The following is a 19,894-nucleotide window of genomic DNA, read 5'->3' as shown; positions in this document are numbered from 1 at the left end:
AGCATTGATTTTCATTTAAGCTTTATTTTTAAGATGAAATATTCTTATATATTACAGTGAAAAATTCTTTTATGGAGATATTTTTAAATGTAATGGTTTTAAGAGAAGATATAATATAAGTATATTATTAAGCAGACTGTGAATCATTATTGGCTTATTGTCTCCTTAAATGTGTCAATATTAAAGCATCATTAAGGCTGGACTGCCACTCAGTGTAGCACACATGTTTTGCATTCACTAAGCCATGGTCATTTGCAAGAAAGAGAGAAAAAAACGAAGGGCAATTAAACTGAATATGTATTATCATGGCCAATTTTGCAGTGTACCTACTTTCTGTGTGTCATGATAGAACTTTGTTCTAGCACAGTGTTTGTAATCTCCTAATAGGTTATAGATAGTGGCCATTTATAGACAAGCCTGTGATTAGCTTCAAAGGTGCTGACGACTTCAAAAACAGGTGGTTTAGATCACTAAACGGATTGTTCTCATTGCTTAACTGTGTAAAGAACAGAATTGTTTTTATGCTGGTGAACTGTTTTATATTCCTTGTAAAACATATTCACTTGAACATCCACATATTTAAATGGAATAAAATATTCTGATTTTTAGATTTTTTTTTTCAGTTTGCTTGTGTGTGGGGGCAGGGGGACATTTGTGTCTGGTGTGTTTGTGGGAATATATGAGAAGAGCTCCTAAGAATTAGCTTCCTCTTTATTCCATGCTGGTTCTCAGGATCAAACTCAGGTTCTCAGGCATGGGGTAACTGGCCCTAATTTGGGAGCCATCACTCCAGCCTGATATACAAAAATATTAGTTTTGTAAATATAACTGCAGCAGGCATCACCATTTTCTCTGGATGGAGTACTCTGTATGCAAATCTTGCTGATCCTAATTACAGCCATGTAGGCATTTTCTCCAATCTAAGATCCTTAATGTGTTAAAATGTAAATATTCTCCATTGGTCAGGATAGAAACCTTTTAATATCAGAATATCTTTCTTTGTTAGAAGAAAAAACTAAGAAATGTATAGTGAAGCAAAAATTGACAATTTTCAATCATATATGTGTGCTCAATATCTTGACAATTTGACTATTTATAAAATACGTCTTTCAAGTAAAGTAATGGCTTTGGCTGTGGGTCTCCAACACTATTCCTTTCCTGAAAGTTCTATAGTAATTAAGGCACCATTACTGTCCCCATGATGTAAATTAGGGTCTTTTATTCTTATATGTGACTATTTTATTACTAAACTGGTGTGACAAATGTGGCTGGAAGGAAAACTTATGCCATTACTAATGCAAAATGTGTCAGCCCAGCAGTCACAGGGAACATTTTCCTTGGATGCAGTGGAGCGATAGTTTAAAAAAAAAAACACTCTAATAAACAGTAATAGAATGGCTCTCATTTGCAACAGAATGAAATTTTACTGTGATTTATGGTTTATAAAAGAACATGCATTAATAAGCAGCCAGTTGACTACAACGGAAGCACTAGGCTTGTGAACCATCAGATTACTTTTCTTGTAGGCAACATCGTGAACTAAACAGCATTTGAATCATAGTACAGAATAATGGGAGATTTAAAAATTAATCACCACTCAGTTTTAAACAATTAAAACTAACTAACTGTGTAAGACCAGGCAAGGACTATGTATCTGCACAATTCTTCAGATTAGAGATGGATCAGTAGTTTGTCACTCATGGCCTTGCATGAAGGACTGTGATTATCAGAAGATGAGCACGCACCATTGAGCTAGAAGGACAGGATGAGATATGATTCTTTATATGCCTCTGGAATCTGTTTCATCAACATCATAGCTAATCCAAACTGCAGCTGCAACATTTGGTTTGGAAACACATAATGTAAGTGTGCCCCCATGTGGCTACAGAAGCACTTGTAAGAATGTCTTCAGAAAAAGCAGCAGGGCAAAGGGCTTTTTCCACTCTAAGTGAGCGAGCTCCTAAGTTCTCCCATCTATCTTACAGATGGTTTCCATTCAGCAGACACACACTTTAGCCCTCCCCCTCTGATTCAGAAGTGATAAAGCCATACAAAAAGTTTTATTTTTCTTGTATTTATATCTTTAAGTAAAGTCAAGTTCAAGTAGTTCTCAGCCACCGTTTTAAGGTGTTTTTTGTGGCTAAATGAGTGATGAGACAGGTAAGAGCATTTGTACTGGACCAGGCACTACGTTCAGAGGCTAAAAATCTTGTTGTCTATTTATGAGAAGTATGAGGACTGCCATTTGTTTATATGTTTTGCTCACAAATAGGATATGCAACATTTAGAATAGCTTCCATTCTACAGAATTTGAAACTCCCTTTCCAGGAAGCACTTGTCTCATAGTCACCAACTCTCACAATATTGTCATATGAGGCATCACGGCCCATTTAGTAATTCCCTTCTCACTCTAGTCTTGTGTGCAAAGTCTTATCTGCCGACCCAATCATGCTTCTGGAAAAGCTCTGTGGTGACTGACAGTGATCCATGAGATAAGGCCACAACAGGTTTCTCTGGTCCTGCAGTGTCTCTGCATTGGACAAACCTTAGGGACAAATGCATAACACAACAAAGGTGGGGAGCATGTTCATGCCGGAAGGGAAGGCTCAGACAATAGAGGATGGAGACATTATCATATTTATCAATGTGGTATTCATTTCAGTTTGTTTGACTGTCATTTCTGTGTTTGAATATGAGACAGCAAAGCACAGACTTAGTCTTTGAGGAGCTTTAGGGTAACCGACTTTCCAATCAGAAGCAGGAATGTTTAATTGAGGCAAGTGTTTTAACCTTAGCCAATTTAATATTCCTGTTTTTCATGGGAATTTCTCAGGCATTAGTCACTATTCCCACAGTTTCATAGTGTGCACCTATAAGCATAGATTTAAATTTAAATATCACAATAAACAACATTAAACTTTGCTTTCTCTCTATGAAAATTCTGCTTCTTAATTAAATTTGCTATTATAGTACCATTTTTATATCATGCAAGTTTTTTTATGTTCATTCATAGAATTGTAGGAAAGAATCAGTAACTCTTTGAGTCCCCCCCTCTCTTATCCTAGAGCACAAACTATCTAGGCATGATGATACATGGCATTCCTGTTATAATACCAAGAGCCGAGATGGAGTCAGAGGCCAAAGGAGCAGAAGTTTTAGGCAAGAGAGGCAAGAGACTATAAGGTGAATTCACAATCATCCTGGGACACATGAGCTAAAAAATAACTATGTATTTGGTAAAGACAAATTGGACCATGCTGACTTCTTCATTAGAAAATGAAAACTGAAGTTAAGTCAAAGTAAATAAATATACAACAACAATCTTATTAATATTCCAAATATATATTTTCCTTTTTCTGGAACATTCTCCATGTACTACTAGATAAAAATAGATGAGTAGAGTTTGAAGGAAGAAAATCTGCAGACATAATTAAAACATTTGATTTTTGAACTCAAAATCTTATAGCATTGTCTATCTCCATCAAAATGCTGGCGCTTTGTCACATAGTTATCGATTCTCAGCCAGAAAACTTTATCTGACGCCAGAACAAAATAGTTCTTTATGGTTTATTTGTCCTTGATATCTTATACATTTTAGCAATTTGTATCTTCAAAGAATTTAAAATAAAAAATGATTATATTTTAAGTGATTTTTAAAAAACATCTTCTGTGGTTTTTAACGGTGTGGGGAGAAGGTATTGATAATCCAGTAAGGGTTGTGTCTTGAGCTAGCGGTTCTTGTATGTTTAGACTGCAAGTGTCTGTTGTGGCAATGAAGTAGCTCTACGGAGAGACTGAGTATCAAGGTCCACCGGAGCTGCAGAATGGCAAATGGCTTAATTTTCTTGTTCTTTGCATCACTCTTCCCTTGTAATAAAATCAAATTTAATCTTTTATGAATCATTACGGATTTCATGCACTAGTCTAAATGTCCATTTTATGTATCCCTTTAATCAAATGCAGTAGGATGAATTATATCAGGAAATACTTTAATGCATCATTTATAAAAAAAAGAAACTATCATATTTATCTTCATACATTTAAGATACTTCAGCTTGTTAGGCACCGGTTTAAAGACTTAGGACAGACAAGTTCCAATAGAGAAGCTAAATAGAAATCGTTTAAAATTTTCATACTTGCTTGCTACTCTTAGTTAATTAAATCCACAAAACAGGAAACACGCTATTAACTAAATCCTTTTTCACTTGAGTTCTAGGACTGTCATCCCAAATTCTAGGTTACTACTTGTTGTAATATCCCATGCTACTCATAAACATTATATATATATATATATTATATACATATATATATATATATATATATATATTTTTTTTTTTTACATATAAAATTTCTCATCAACAAACACATGTACTGTCTGTACTTTATGGCAGTCTAATTGAAAGGCAGGTGACCAAAAATATATCTTGTATCCTTTTTGTGGAGTGGTTTTTTTTTCTTTTTGTACTATAGACATGGGTTTGGATGGTTTTCAAAATGTAGACAGGGAGAAATGCTGTAGCACACTCTATAATTTATTCTATGATTAAAAATTGGTTACTTGTAGTTCATTTGAGCAAGAAAATTTACTAACATGAAATGTGTATTTTGATGGTTACCAAGATGCATCAGATTCTAGATATAGAACCCCAGAAACTCTGCCCTCCATCCCTGAGGAAAGAACCCCTTACTCAGAAACAGGTGACAACACAGTTACATTTTTGTGTGATTTTATTTTTTGTTTTATTTTATGATCCTAGTTACATTTCTAGATAAGTTAAGGTCCACCCAAGCTAGTGACTCAGCACCTTTTATGTCTTAAAAAGCCTACAACTATTACAGGTGGAAGCAAACAGGTGGCTCAGAAGAGCCCACAGTCTTTGAGATTCTCTTTTATTATGATATCTGTCACTGCATCAAACACGAATTTGACGTTTTGTGTATCAGTAGCGCAGGTCATGTGAGAATAGATTTCCTTATCTTCTTTTTTTAAATTCAGGTCTAGAAACTGGTTCTTGATGTAGTTCCCTGCGTCTTCAAATGTATTTGGTCCTTAGTGAACAAAGCAATGAAAGAAGTAAACATTAATCACACCTTACATACCATGGAGCTGTAAAAGGCACCAGTATGTTTTAGGAGAATGCACTGCATGCTGCTGCTTGATGCATGGAAGCTGAATGTAAGTCGTCTCTCGATTTCAAAGTCAAGGTGTCCAAAACTAGATTTTAGAAATGTAGACACCACAGAAAGGACACTAAATATTTTCTAATGAGATAAAGATCTTGCTGTCATACATTATTGTTGCTAGAAGCAAAACTCTAGGAGAAAAATAAACCCTCTAAATCATATAAGACAACAACAAGGTGGCTCAGGGGCAGAGTTCTTGTGTAGAGTACAAAAGACGATGAATTCACCACCTAGTGCTAATAAATAAATGAATAAAAAATAAATTAAAATATAATAAGATATATAAAATGAAGATCAAAAACTTAGATCACGGCTGTAAGTAAAAACTGATAGGAATATGAGATCATAGGAACTACTCATTGCGAAGGAGAATGCAAAATGTTCAGCCACTGGAGAAGGCTGCACGCTGTGTAAGTCCAGCAGTTTGAGATTCTGGAAAAAGTGAAACTGTAATAATATTTGAAACATCTATAGTTTCTGGAATTTAGAGGGACAGTGATGGTATATATAGGTAAAAGTTAGGACAACAGAACTATTAGATATGACATTTTTTGTACTGATTCTTTGGTTTAGATCTGAATGTCCCATGAATGGCCATGTGTTACAGGTTTGGTGCTTAACATGGCACCAGTGAAGGGGGCAGAAACTCTTAAAAGGAAGGGCCTCATGGGAGGTCTTCTGGCTACCAAGGGTATATCTTCGAAGACAACTATGGGATTCCCATCTCTTTCTCTATTACTTCCTTCTTGAGAAGTGGCTAACAGGCTTCCCGTGCCACACGGCCTGTCCCAAGATTTAAAAGTAACAAGGCCAACTGACCAGAGATGGGAACTTTACAAATTATAAGATTTTTTAAAAACCCACTTTTCTCTTTATCAGCTGATTTGTGTCGGGTATTGGTTATTCTAACAGAAAAATAATTAACAAGTAGTTATGTGACATGCGGTTAGCAAACCTACAGAACTATCAGATACTGGGAGCAAGGCCTAATTAAATTGTGGACTTCAGTTAATTATGTGTCAACATCATCCCATCAATTACAACAAGCACATTGCATCAATTCAAGATGTAATTAATAGGATACTAGGGGAGGAGAAACCAAGGAAGTCCATAAAATATTTGAACTCTCAAAGCGTGTATGTCTCTGTGAATAAAACCTGCTCTAAGAAAATTGTATTAATTAAATATATATGTATATGTATATATCCCTTAATTATGTCTATGTTTAATCTACACCATTGATTTTAATCTACACTCATGATTGTATATATCACATGATCAATGTGTAGGCATTATAAATGATGTTTGTGATTATGGAATGACAAACATTAAATAAATCTACTGTGACAGACTGCCATGGTTTTAGGACATCTAATACCCAGAAGAGTCAAATTAGTTATGTTTAAATTATAACAGTTTCCATCTTAGATAATTTCATTTCATAAGTACATATAAGTACTTAAAGACTTAGTCTCTAAAGGTAAACCGATTCTTTTGTGTGACATGTCCTTATTATTTACTGATTGAAAGATCAGCAACCAAATGCTAGAACCTCAGGAAATAAGAGAAAGAGAAGTGCCACTGTCCTCTCATTCATTCCTGCTGTTCATTGGCTACACTCTGGACATTGAAGAGCTGCTAAGCTCCAAGGTGATACTGCTAGCTCTACTTAGGGTTGCTACTGTGACATTATTATACTGAAGGTAATACAGTGTGTGGCATCATTTGACATGTATGTTGAGTAGCCATTCTCCCCTAGCTAACATTTTCCAGTTTGTTCCATTGGGGCTTGCTTTAATTTCCACAATATAGCAATGGTTTCTTTTTATTTGAGAGATTATTTTCAGTGGGAATCACAGTCAGGTTAAGATCCAAAAAGAAGGGAGGTGGCTAAGTTGTTAAAGTGCCTTCCACATAAGCAGGAGGACTCGAGTTTGGATACCCTATATATAAACCAAGGGATAGCAGTGTGCTTTACAATCCTCAAGTGGGAAAGAGGAGGAGGATGGGGGACAAGAGGATTCATGAAGCTCATTGGTCAGCCAGTTTACTTGCCTAAGTGAATTTCAAGTTCTGCGAGGGACCATGTCTCACAAAAATAAAGGTTGGGTTTGATGGGGCAGGACACTATTACTCAGAGGTTAAAAGCACTTATTCCTTTTGCAACAGACCAGGATTTGGTTCATAGAACCAACATGGTGACTCACTATTGCCCGTAATCCCTGTTTCAGGGTATCCAGAGCCCTCCTTGGACCTCAAAGGCACTACACACATGAGTTGCACACAAACTCATGTAAGCTCACACTTTTAAGAGGTAGAGAATGGCTAAAGAAAGATATCACATACCAGTCTTGAGATTGCACAGACATATCCACAAATTTACACATATACCTACAAGCACACTTATATATGCCAACAGTGACAACTACACACACACACACACACACACACACAGAGAGAGAGAGAGAGAGAGAGAGAGAGAGAGAGAGAGAGAGAGAGAGAGAGAGAGAGAGAGAGAGAGAGAAGACAGAGGGGGAGGAGGACAGAAAGAGAGAGGGGGCAGGACATAGGTCAAACAGTCTCATACAAGCTTACTATCTAGAACTGAGGGGAACAACTTACCAGTGTATTCTGGAAAGCAGATGCTGAGGTGCACCTTGGTAACTTTTTCCTGGAAGAGATCTTTCTTGTTAAGAAACAGAACAATGGAAGTGGTTGCAAAATACTTGTGATTACAGATGCTGTTGAAAAGATGAAGACTTTCATGCATTCTATTCTGTGGTACAAAAAAAGAGAATGTACAAGGTTATTATTTGTGGAGGTAGGGCTCATGGGCGTCACAGGCAGGTGCCTAGATATAATATGCATTTTTGTAAGGTGGACATTGGGTTAGGTAGTCAAGTACTAAATCTGGATAGTAGTACAGTGTTTGGTTTACCTTGGTCTCTCTTCCCTGCCTCCACTTTTTGCATCATACTTACCACCTCTTCATCTTCTACAAGCACCATGTCATAGGCACTTAGCGCTGCACAAAATATAATGCATGTCACTCCTTCAAAGCAGTGGATCCATTTCTTTCTCTCTGATCTCTGTCCACCTACATCAAACATTCTTTGAAAATATAAAACGAAAAATGAATCTTCTAAGTAGTTGATGCTGACTGAGTAGTTCAATATCCTTAAATGCACCTGATCGTTTGTGTTGGGTAATCTAAGTTGATCAATAACTACAGAAAAAAAGAGAAATTTCACTGAGTGAATGAAATAACCAGCACACTTAACAATTGGATACAATTGAGGCTTAATCCACTCTGAAGGATTGTGAAAATCACTTATAGGAAGTGTTTGAATGTGTGGACTCAATTCTTCATTATCAAATTAGTAGAAGTTGTCATGGCCAGAGCAAACTAATAAGTAGCTAGCACTTACTCTTTCTACCACTCTTTCTTTTTCCTCTGGGTACTACACATCTGAAATGCAATCTCCATGTCACCTCTTTCCTTCCAACTCTTCACTCATCAAGTCACAACATTTATCTTGGGACCAGTGTAAAAGGATCCTAGCTAATTATCTTGTTGTTCCTGCCCCAGCCTCCAAGACGCTCTCAGAACTTCCACTTTTGTTTAAATACATTTAATGCTCAATGGACAGTAGTAATTCACTTTCCAGTTTACAAGTCTTTCATGAGTTTTATTTACCATAGAACAAGAAGTAGGCTTGTGGTAATCCATAGTATGTGGCAACTGTTCTTATCCTCACTGCCCTTCCAAGCTTATTTCATAGCATTCTTCTCCTAATACAATAAAACCATGGTGTTCTCTTAGATTAAATCAATAAAAATCTAACGTTTTGATGGCTTAGAACTCTTTCCTGGGGCATGCAGTTTTCTTTCATTTTGATTAGTTAATTGTTTTTTTTTTTTTCAGACAGGGTTTCCTGTAGCCCAAGATGGCCATGAACTCCCTATGTATCTGAGGCTGTTTTTTCTTCTTGTTTATACTTTCCAGGACATGGGATCACAGGTATGTGGCATCATGTCAAACTTCTTTCTTCCCCCCACCCTCAACTTTCACATTTTGTTATCAGTGTCTCACTGACAGAGAGGGCTTTCTGAGAGTTCAAGCAAATTCTCTCTCTTCATTTCCACTTACTTTATATGGTACCACTGTGACTTTATGAGAGTGGTGCCAAATGATAAAACATATTCTTCTGTTTAACATTTACTATATTTATCAGACTAGCAGCCTTGTAGGGCAGGAGGTCTATGTTAGTAATGGATTCATTTTCAGTGCTCAGCACTCTCCCTGCCACATAATACACTTGAAATGAAGATTTCCTAAATAACTGGACAGAGACATGTTGACACAATGAGTGGACAATTTATATGAACAACACATGTAAAAATATCTAGGGGTGAGATGACAGAGCAGGACGTGTGCAGTAAGCAAGTATTTAGAAACCAGAAGGAAAAATTGAGCTCCCTGACTTAATAACCACCGTTTCCTCATTTATTCTTTTTCAATTTAATTGGAGTTAAATGAGTATTATTAATACCCAACACCACGACTCTGCCTCCTGAGCTCCAATCTGCTGTTAAAGTTAGCTAGTAGGGATGGGCTATAAACTACAATGCAGTCAGTAGGAACTAGAAAAAAATGTTGACAGGGTAAAAATATGAGAAAATGAGGAATTGAGGCTTGCAGTTGGCTGAGGAAATGTGTGGGTGAAAGCACCAGAGGAAACAGCAAAACCAAGGGATGAAGGACTCTCAGTGAGCTGCTTGTGGCTGGCTAGTAGGAGAAAAACTGAATCATAGGAATCTTAGATTTATATTGAAGTCATGGCAGGGAGTGGGAGAGCATAAGGATTCATATGGAAGCCTGACATTATTTATTTGTTTGTTATGGTACTAAGGCATAAACCGAGACAGAAGGTAGGTTTGATAATGAAGAGACTAAGTGATAAGCATAGAGGTTTTGTCATTTTTGAGACAGAGATGATAAGTAGTGAAAGCAACCAAGCTGTACAGTATCTCTAGGGTACTTGATGATACTTAGCCTAATAAATACCAATCAACTGATGTCATGAAGATGATCATATGTACAATGCTTTGGGAGTGGTAGTAGAAGGAAGCCTGTGACCCCAGTACTCTGGAGGTGCAATCAGGAGGATCAGAACAAATTCAAGACCACATACTCTACACAGTGAGAGGCTGGTTAAAGGAAAAACATGTAATACTTTGTGCTTCATGTTTCCCATGCAAGCCCAGTAGAGAACAGATAAGTGAAGCTAAAATGTACCTACCAATAAGAGGGGGAAATAAAAAAAGTCAAAGTTTAAATACAGGCTGGGAAATACAGGCCAGAATATAGGAACAGCAATTACATAGATATCAACTTTTGTCACAGAAAAAAATTCCCCAAATATCCCAAACCAAACTCTCAACTATGTGCCACTCTTGAGCCCTTAGAAGAGTCTTTGACTCAGAGCCCCGGAAGGAGGAACTTAGAAGAGTTCTACATCTATTTTTATTACCTTCCAAAAGTGTTCAAGTAACTTGTTCAAGGTTTAACATTTAACATTTTCTGAGGTTGCTGTATTTTAGATTCTACGCTAGGTAATAAAATGACTCATTTGTGTGATATTTTCTCCTTATATATAAACATATAGTATACCAATGGTCTCCTACTCATTCTAGCACCTAGAATTAGCCATTAAAGCCTCTCTGGGGATCTAGAATGGTCTTTAGTCTTTTTGCTCCACATCACACAGCACTTTGGTTTTTGTTTGTTTGTTTTTTTTTTTTTTTTAATGCTGAAATTTCTTCTGAGATGTTTTGCCATCTTTCAATAGAAATAGTGTGCAGTTTTACATTGAGGTCTTTAATCACTTGGACTTTAGTTTTTGTGCAAGGTGATAAATATGGATCTATTTGCATTTTTCTATATGTAGGCCTCCAGTTAGGCCAGCACCATTTGTTAAAGATGCCATCTGTTTTTCATTTTATGGATTTGGCTTCTTTGTCAAAAATCAAGTGTCCATAGGTATGTGAGCTTACTTCTGAGTCTTCTATTTGATTCCATTGATCAACCAGCCTATTTCTATGCCAGTACCATACTGTTTTTATTTTTGTTGCTCTATAGTACAGCTTAAAACACAGGAGTAAGAGTGACGGGATTACGATCTGGATATAATATGAATAAATTATAATAAAAAATAAAAGAAATAGTGTTAAACTTCTGGGTTCCAGGTATTTTACACTTTTCCACTTGGTAATTTGTTGGCCTATGTAAATCCTAAGATGTTAACAAAGGAATGTGGTTCTGTGCCTAAGCAAGGTGCATTAACTCGTGGGTTTTGTGATCTGGCTCTAGAAAGTACATTGTTAAGATTGTATTCATGGTGGGCTTTTCCAATCCAACTGTCACTCCAAGTCACATCCACTAGATTTGAGCAGATGAGGACTTCAATAGTTCTAGCTTCATCTTGGGCTCTAACCCCCTCTCCAGTGATTGCATAATGACTGGGTGACTTGGTTTGCAAGGAGACACAGAGGACACAGGAGGGATGTCATGATGGGAGCCCAGTACATGATGGTTAAATTCTATCCACTAGCAGGCCTTGGGTTTGCTGAAGCATTTACTTTTGGCTCTTTTAATCAGCTTTTATGCTCCACTCTCAATCACTGTTTATTCAGAATTACACTTTTTTCTTTACTTACATCTCATTTCAATCAAAATGTTTTCTAATCTTTAAATTCTGAAAAAAAATCCTTCTCTTTTAATTGTAGTTTTGAAAACTTGCTCAAATCTATTGCAAATGACCCAGTATTTTAACATAACATGATTTTTCACAAATTAGTTTCATTTTGTTTGGTGCAGTTTCTACTCCTAAGTGAAATAATAATAATAACACAAATAATAATAATAATTATTATTATTATTAATAGTAATAATAATAATTATTATTATTTGTATTATTATTATTATTTTATAATTAAAATCAAGATATGAGAGTTCTAAAAGAAATTTTACAGAGGGCATAATTCACCAGAATTAGGACAAAGGCACTTCCTGCACAATTATTTTCTACATATGCATTCCTTCACATTCATTAGCATGACTATTTAAACTGCCTCTACCGTGACTTGAAATATGTGTAGAGTCTGAGGTGATGGTCAAAGTAAAGGCAAGCCCCGCCATTGTCCTTCCCTCCTCTGGTGATCTGACAGCCTTGCAGCTGACTCTTCACTCAGAGCACACGTATGGCAGAGAGTGCTTTCCTCCAGGTAATTATGAATAGTGGAGAAATATAACAGTAGTGAAACTACCTTACTCTTGTAAAAATCTCATTTTTGAATTGTGTGGCCTCCCTCAGAAACAAATTAAATGCTATAGTTTTCGTTGTTCACAATAACAGTTCTTTATGTCTGAAGGCAAAATAACATGACCACTAAAAACTAAACTTTTGATGAGTTGAGCTATATTATTATTATTATTTTTTAAACTAAATTCACTATAAGGATGTGAAATTTATGGGACATGCCCTCAACTTTGTTGTCAGCATCAAACAACTTCCCATAAACATGTCTATCAGTCTCCCTTTCAAGAAAGGGAGGACAAAGATTACTCAGTCTTTGTTCATAGTGACAAAGTGTTTTCTGAAAGTCCCTCTTTGCACAAATGTCTATGACTGTCCCATTTATGACCCGCATGAGTCACAACACTGTTTTTTGTACTGAATGACACAGAAGCGAGGTTCCAGAGAGCACTGCCTGTTTCTCTAAACCATCTGTTGTTATTGAACTTAAATGTTCATTAGCAATTTAGATCAAGGTCTAGAGAGATGTTTTTTATGTTGATTCTCCTGGACATCACCTTAATTTTATAAAAAGTTGGGTCTTGTTTCTTTTATTATAATGATTGATTTCTCATTTATATTTAATTTCTTCTTCTTATAAAAGTTCAAACTGTGCATCAGGTGATAATGTGCAAGCCTTTAATTCCAGTGCTTGGGAGGTAAAGGTGGGAAGATCTCTCAGTCAATGCTGACCTAGTCTATAGAGTGAGTTCCAGAACAGCCAAAGATACACAGAGAGATCCTGTCTCAAAAACAAAACAAAACAAAACAAAAAACACAAACAAAAATGAGGGGCATGTCCCACAAAAGCCTTCACTTACCAGGAAACTGGGACAGAGGGGAAGGCATCCTATTGGGACTCTAAATGAGAGACGCATGGGAGAACAGCAAAATAAAAGGATAGAGAGGGTCCTAGAAATCTACAAGTAGAACAATATGATAGGCAGATTTGGGCCCAGGGGTCCCGCTCAAACTAAGGCACCAGCCAAGGACAATACAGGAGGTAAACTTTAAACCCCTTCCCAGATCTAGCCAATGGTCAGAATATTCTCCACAGTTGAGTGGAGAGTGTGATACGACTTTCTCACGTACTCTGGTGCCTCACATTTGACCATGTCCCCTGGAGGGGGAGACCTGGTGGCACTCAGAGGAAGGACAGCAAGTAGCCAAGAAGAGACTTGATACCCTATGAGAATATATAGGGGGAGGTAATCCCCCTCAGGAACAGTCATAGGGGAGGGGAATAATGGGAAAATGGGGGGGGGGGGAATGGGAGGATACAAGGGATGGGATAAACATTGAGATGTAACAAGAATAAATTAATAAAAAAAAAAAAAAGAAAAAAAAAGACAAATTGAGGCCTATTTTATTGAGATGTAAGATAAAGTATTATCTTCAAATAAGCTGAAGACTAGCAAAAGAAAGTTATACTTATATATTTGATTTTATATACAAAACCAAAACCATTGTGACCATTCTGTGAAAAAAAATATCTATACTTACTGCCTGGTGGTTTATACTGATCCAGTTGAGAATCATGCATGGACATCCTTAGTCCCCTGACTGAAGACTTTCAGAATGCTGCATGAAACTTGAAGTCCTAATTTTACATACTGGGGGAGGTTATTTGCTTAACTTTTTAGGGGAGGCATATAAATATTTTCAAACGTCTGATGCTAAAATTAGAAACTTGAAGTTAAAAGAAAGTTTTTAAATTATTGATTAGATTATAGATAAAAATTAACAAGCCAGGCTTTTAAGTAATAACCAAATATTGATTATGTGTTAATTTGTCCATAATATTAACTCAGGGCAAGCCATCAGAGCTATATAACCGAGTTAAACAGCTGAGCAAATAGTTGAGTTTTATGGTCCGACTTAATCAGTTGGAAGGCTGTTGAATTTTATGAGTTAACGTCAAATAGTTGGCTAAGTATTTGACCACACAAAAGTACTTGTGTTTCACATTATAATAGATTAGTATGAATAATTTGACTATTATAATTTCTGAAAATCATAACATAATCAGGAAGAGCTAAGCACTGGTCATGCTTTTGCAGCTCTTTTGTGGTAGATCCCTTTGCCCTACCTATAGACATGGGGTCTCTGAAAAGGAACCATTTCTAAACTTTTCTACTCTACGGCCACATAAAAACAAATGCTAATCTTTTTTTTAACTTTTTATTTACTAATTTATTCAGATTACATCTCAATTGTTATCCCATCACTTGTATCCTCCCATTCCTCCCTCCCTCCTGCTTTCACCCTATTCCCCTCCCCTAGGTCTATGACCGAATGCTAATCTTAACAGTAATTTATTTTGAACTAGTTTGTCAAATGAGATTTGTACAAGATGTTGACTCAATCAAAATTGGTTTAACATTTTAGGATGGCTACATGTGAGGATGTGAATTGCTGAACACGTGCCATCATTACACAACCACAGTAAAATGATCTGCATATATCTTCCTCTAGCACTGTTTTGAAAACAAAGAAGAATAGATCTTAACAGACACCAAGAGCATGCACAGAGGCTTGTCTAAATCCCTTAATTACTCTTTTTTTTTTTTTTTTTTTATTCTTTGAACATTTTATTTTTCTGTCTTTTTTTTTCCTTTTTTTTTTTTATTAATTTATTCTTGTTACATCTCAATGTTTATCCCATCCCTTGTATCCCTCCCATTCCTCCCCCCCCATTTTCCCATTATTCCCCTCCCCTATGACTGTTCTTGAGGGGGATTACGTCCCCCTATATATTCTCATAGGGTATCAAGTCTCTTCTTGGCTACTTGCTGTCCTTCCTCTGAGTGCCACCAGGTCCCCCTTAATTACTCTTGACATAAAAAATAAATAAAAAAAGATTTAGAACCATAAGGGAGCCAAGTCCAAAAATTGTCACAGTTCCTAATGCCATTTATCATGTCTAGTGTAATTTTAAATGATGGGTAAATAATTAGAATATGCTGTATGAAAAACTATTTTCAATAAAAATAGAAAAATACTTCTGCATAAAATTTAAAATCAGAGAGTCCTTAAAATAAATTCTAGGCTATTTATTTTGCTACATGCAAACAATCTGGGCACTTAGGAGCGGAAGACAGCAGGCTGGCAAGTTTGAAGCTAACCTAGGCTACATAATGAATTCAAGGCCAGCCTAATGCTATGCATCAAGACACTGTCTCAAAATCAAGGGTTAAGGGAACAGTTCAGCAGTATGAGAAAACAGCTAGTATGTTGGTGGCCCTAAGTGTTATGGCTAGCTCTGCAAAGCAAACAAATAATAAAATTAGATCATATATTATTTTGGCAACATTAATCATAACCACATATGTAAGAAATGTATAGCATATGTAAATTGGCTTTCTCTGAGTTCTAATAGAGCATAAGAAATGTAGACTGGGATATAGCTGCTGGGTAGACATGACACCTCACTGCTAAGCCTGGTGACTAATATGCTTGGAAACGAACATAGTGAATAGCATTCCACCTCATATTTTAGGAAAATTGTCATTCTTTTTTCAAATTACAGATATGCTCAAACATTCATGAAAGCAGTTATGCAAATTTTAGAAATTTTAAGCTTTCTATTGAAATAGTTTTCAGTCTTTCTCACTCCTATGCGCAGTGCTTTCAATTCTATATTTTGATTGTGGAACATTTAAGAAGAAAGTAGCTTTTCTACAATTGATAACTTGTTTTACATTTATTTCTAAATCACTTAAGTATGGGGAACTACTTCATAACAGAAGGGTTTAGATGTGCATTCTATCTCCCATGTTGTAGCAACTAGAACACTTGTAAACAGCATTGGTCAGATTGTTGTTGGAACATTGCTTTGATAAGAACTCTTAAGATAAGTTGCTCTGTCAGATTGATAGTTGGCACTCTGGCTTGATCAGAACTCTAGGCTAATTTCCATTAAATTAGATGATGCTCGGAGATGATCCACTCCTCTGGCAGAGAGAGCTTTTCATTTGTGTATGCCTATTTAAAATTCTAGAGTTCTCTGTTTTAATATGCAAAGCAACTCTTCAGTTTTAAATAGTCCTAGAGTGTTTTGTGCTATGCGAATACAAATCAATGCTAATGCAATATGTTTTAACACCTGGGCAATTGCTGAAGCGAAGTGAGGAGGCATAAGCATTCTGACTATTCTACTCAGCACTTTAAAGAAAGATGGTTAAACTGTAAGAATTTGTTAAATGAGTATTATATATCAATTGATGTGAATAAATTTTACAGTTCCTCAAATATTTAACCCTCTTGTTATCTCCCCAAGAAGATGTGAAATTTTTTTTTATCATTTTTCTCTGAAAGGGATTATGAAAGACTACCTACTTCTTACAATATTTGTTCTCCAAGGAAAGGATGCTTTCCATACCTAACAGCCACAAATGATATCTTGCAAAGGTGTACTTTTTATTAACAAGAAACTATACAGCTTCACACTTCTGTTGTAAGCCATTTGAAGAGTCGTTCCCAACCTCCGTTCTTGATTCTTCATTGTATACAAATATAGCGTCACCCAGATTATCATGTCCCATGTTTTGCACAAATGGTCCGCATGTGATATATTTGTACACTCAGCTCCTGCTGACCATTTGCTCCCTCTTGCTAACCACTGTGGCAAGCACTGGCAGTAGATAATGATCACATGTGGTCTCTGATTTTCTAAGGTTGAGGGTTTATGAAGTAGAGATAGAAACAAAAAGAGGAAATGAAAGAAGAGTGGAACAATCACGTAATGGTAACAAGGAGCAAAAGGGGAAAGTGGTTTGCTGTACTATTATGGAAAAGAGAATGACTACAGTATGGTGGAGAGAGCTGTTTATCGGAATTTCCCCCCACTTTGTGTTTGTGATATCATACTGGTAGCTTGAAACTGGCAGAGTAGAGGTATTTACACCACAGAATTCAGTAACAACAAATCAGCTTTTATCCTCCATTCTTCATTCACTCTACCATATTGGAAAACCCTTTCTTAAACATGCACTAGAACTCTTGCCTGTAATAGTGATACTTATAGATACTTATAGATACTAAAGAGATGGAAGGTCAAGGCTCTGATCTGTTTACTATCTATAAGTTGTTATAGATAGTAAACTACTATAGATGGTCATTTTATTTGGAATCTTTATCATAAGAAAAAGCAAAACACTTTAAGTAAGGACTACAGCAAGTGTGAGTGTCCTAATGCCTTCAGTATTACAACCAGAGAACAAGCTATTTTATGGATGGGCTGTTAAAAAGGTCAGTGTGGTGGGGGAGTGTCAGGACAGAGAGCTTTGTGTTGTCTCACAGGTGGCATCGATCACCAAAGCCACATGATGACTCAGATAACCTGGGGCGGGGAAAATTATGTAAGACTTATGTAAGAGAGGTACTGTGAAGACACTTAACTCTGTCCTGGTTCCTAACTTGATCCAATCTTTCCCAGAGGTGTGCTAGCTAAGAGATCCACAGCTCCTGCTGCTGTTTCCTGGAGAACCAAGGATATTTGGCCTCACTAGCCTCAAGGCCACATCAGTTCCAGTCTGTGCCACTGGAATTGGGATTGGAGGAAGACAACAAGACAGAAAAGGGAGTGTGAGAAAAGGTCTTGGCCGGCAAGGGGAGACAGAGGGAGGAGTTGTGGACTTGGCTCCCAAAGGAAAACTCCAGAAACTAGGGCAAAGGTCACCTGGCTGCATCATGGCAAGGACTGAGGAGAATGTGACTGGTTTTACCCAGGGAGAGTTGGCTGGAATCTGCATCCCTTTGCCCTGCTTTGATATTAACTATTTATAGGCCTGAAAATTTAGTATGAATTTGGGAGACATTACTTTTATATCACTTGAAAATATTTTTTATAATACCTATTCTGATTACCTAGCTTGTAATAAGCAATTTTGACACCTTACAGCTTTTCAGAACTTTATTCCCTGAAACAGAGTGGAGAATACTTGTTAATTAGAGTTACTTACTTTTTTTCCCTCATAAATGGCTATAAATAATTCCTTTAGGTTCTTTAAAAAGTTCTTTGAGTACATTTCCATTATTGCAGGCATGACCTACCTTGTTTGTTAAGTAGTTTAGCAATTTTTCATTACTAACATATTTAGTTGGAACTTCGTATTATTAATATTCTTCCTCACCTCAATATCCATAGAAAATGGTGTTAAACTTTGTATGACAATGAACAAATATACTGATCTATCTCAGGGGGAAAACATGAAAGCTGTTAAGGAACCAAGAGATACTACCTCATGCTGTACATGATTTACATTTCTTAATATATCCAAAAAGTAATTTGATAATAGAATTTCAAGGGTTTATTTGAAAGAGAATTCAATGCAATTGAAAAAAAAAAAGGATATGCATTTTCATACTACCCAAAATCACATTCAAATAATAGTAACTTAATTATTTGCATCTTAAGCTAAGGTAGATTTAATGAATATGTCAAGCAAATAGAGAAAGAAGAAGATAAACAAAATAATATCTCTGACACCTGTTGTTAAGACACTATTTAAATATATTTTCTTTTAAAAAATCACATTAAAGTAAAACGTCATTTTTAAGTATTAGGGAACAGAATCTGGATACCAGTTGTTTGAGAAATGGAACCAAGAAGGAAGGACAGGCTCAGAGTGAGATGGGAGCAAAGCAGGAATTAAGGGTGGGGTAATGGCAGATGAGGAGATCTAGCCGGCTGATTCTAAAATCATTGCTCTTGACTGTGGGTTACAGTGTTTCTCCATGGTGAAATGTGGATCTGAATCATATGGGGAGTAAGGGGAAATTGGGAGGGAGAGAGGAATGGGAGGATACAAGGGATGGGATAACAATTGAGATGTAATATGAATAAATCAATAAAATATAGTTAAAAAAAAGAAATGTGGAGCTGAAAGCATGCTCTACCCACATTAAGAGGACAGGTTTGTGCATACCTGAAGTTCAAGTCTTTAAAGGAGAACTGAGTTTCAATGATACCAGTCGTCTTCACCCGGGAGTGTAGAACATCTTGTTCATTTGGCACATACCCAGGGGCTGTGATTCTATCTAAGTCATTAAGGTAGCTAATAGAAACAAAATAAATTAGAGTATATTTGTATTTTTGACTATACATTGGAATAAACTGAAATTCAGTACAGATGTATTTTACAAGTTTAATGCACACAGGAAAACAAACTCCATCTATTGCTTTTCAAGCTGTGGATCAGAATGGAAGGACTTGGCAGCTGGGATGCCACAGTGCGAAGTGCAGAGGCCACACTTAGCTCCTGGGCTGCTCTTGTCTAAGAACTCCTCAAAGCTACCTTAGCCTGTGGCTTATGAAGCCTGTAGGGCAGATTCATTCTCAGGTGATAGAC

At 36.5% G+C, this 19,894-nt stretch overlaps 1 protein-coding gene across 1 annotated transcript in view; it reads right to left on the bottom strand.

Moving 5' to 3' along the window:
* Window positions 1-4,775: 4,775 nt before the first annotated feature.
* Window positions 4,776-19,894, bottom strand: part of Gnat3 (G protein subunit alpha transducin 3) — a 42,593-nt gene continuing 27,474 nt past the window's right edge. The window contains exons 5-8 of the mRNA XM_051152087.1: window positions 19,472-19,600; window positions 8,166-8,295; window positions 7,807-7,960; window positions 4,776-5,049 (exon numbers count right to left, since the gene is read on the bottom strand). Coding sequence (XP_051008044.1) covers window positions 4,859-5,049; window positions 7,807-7,960; window positions 8,166-8,295; window positions 19,472-19,600 — 604 coding nt within the window. The 3' untranslated portion in view covers window positions 4,776-4,858. The remainder of the gene's footprint in view (window positions 5,050-7,806; window positions 7,961-8,165; window positions 8,296-19,471; window positions 19,601-19,894) is intronic.

The sequence above is a fragment of the Acomys russatus genome, chromosome 10, assembly GCF_903995435.1.
Source record: "Acomys russatus chromosome 10, mAcoRus1.1, whole genome shotgun sequence".
NCBI lineage: Eukaryota > Metazoa > Chordata > Mammalia > Rodentia > Muridae > Acomys > Acomys russatus.
The sequence above is the reverse complement of the archived record's forward strand: the minus strand, read 5'-3'. Positions and strand labels throughout refer to the sequence as shown.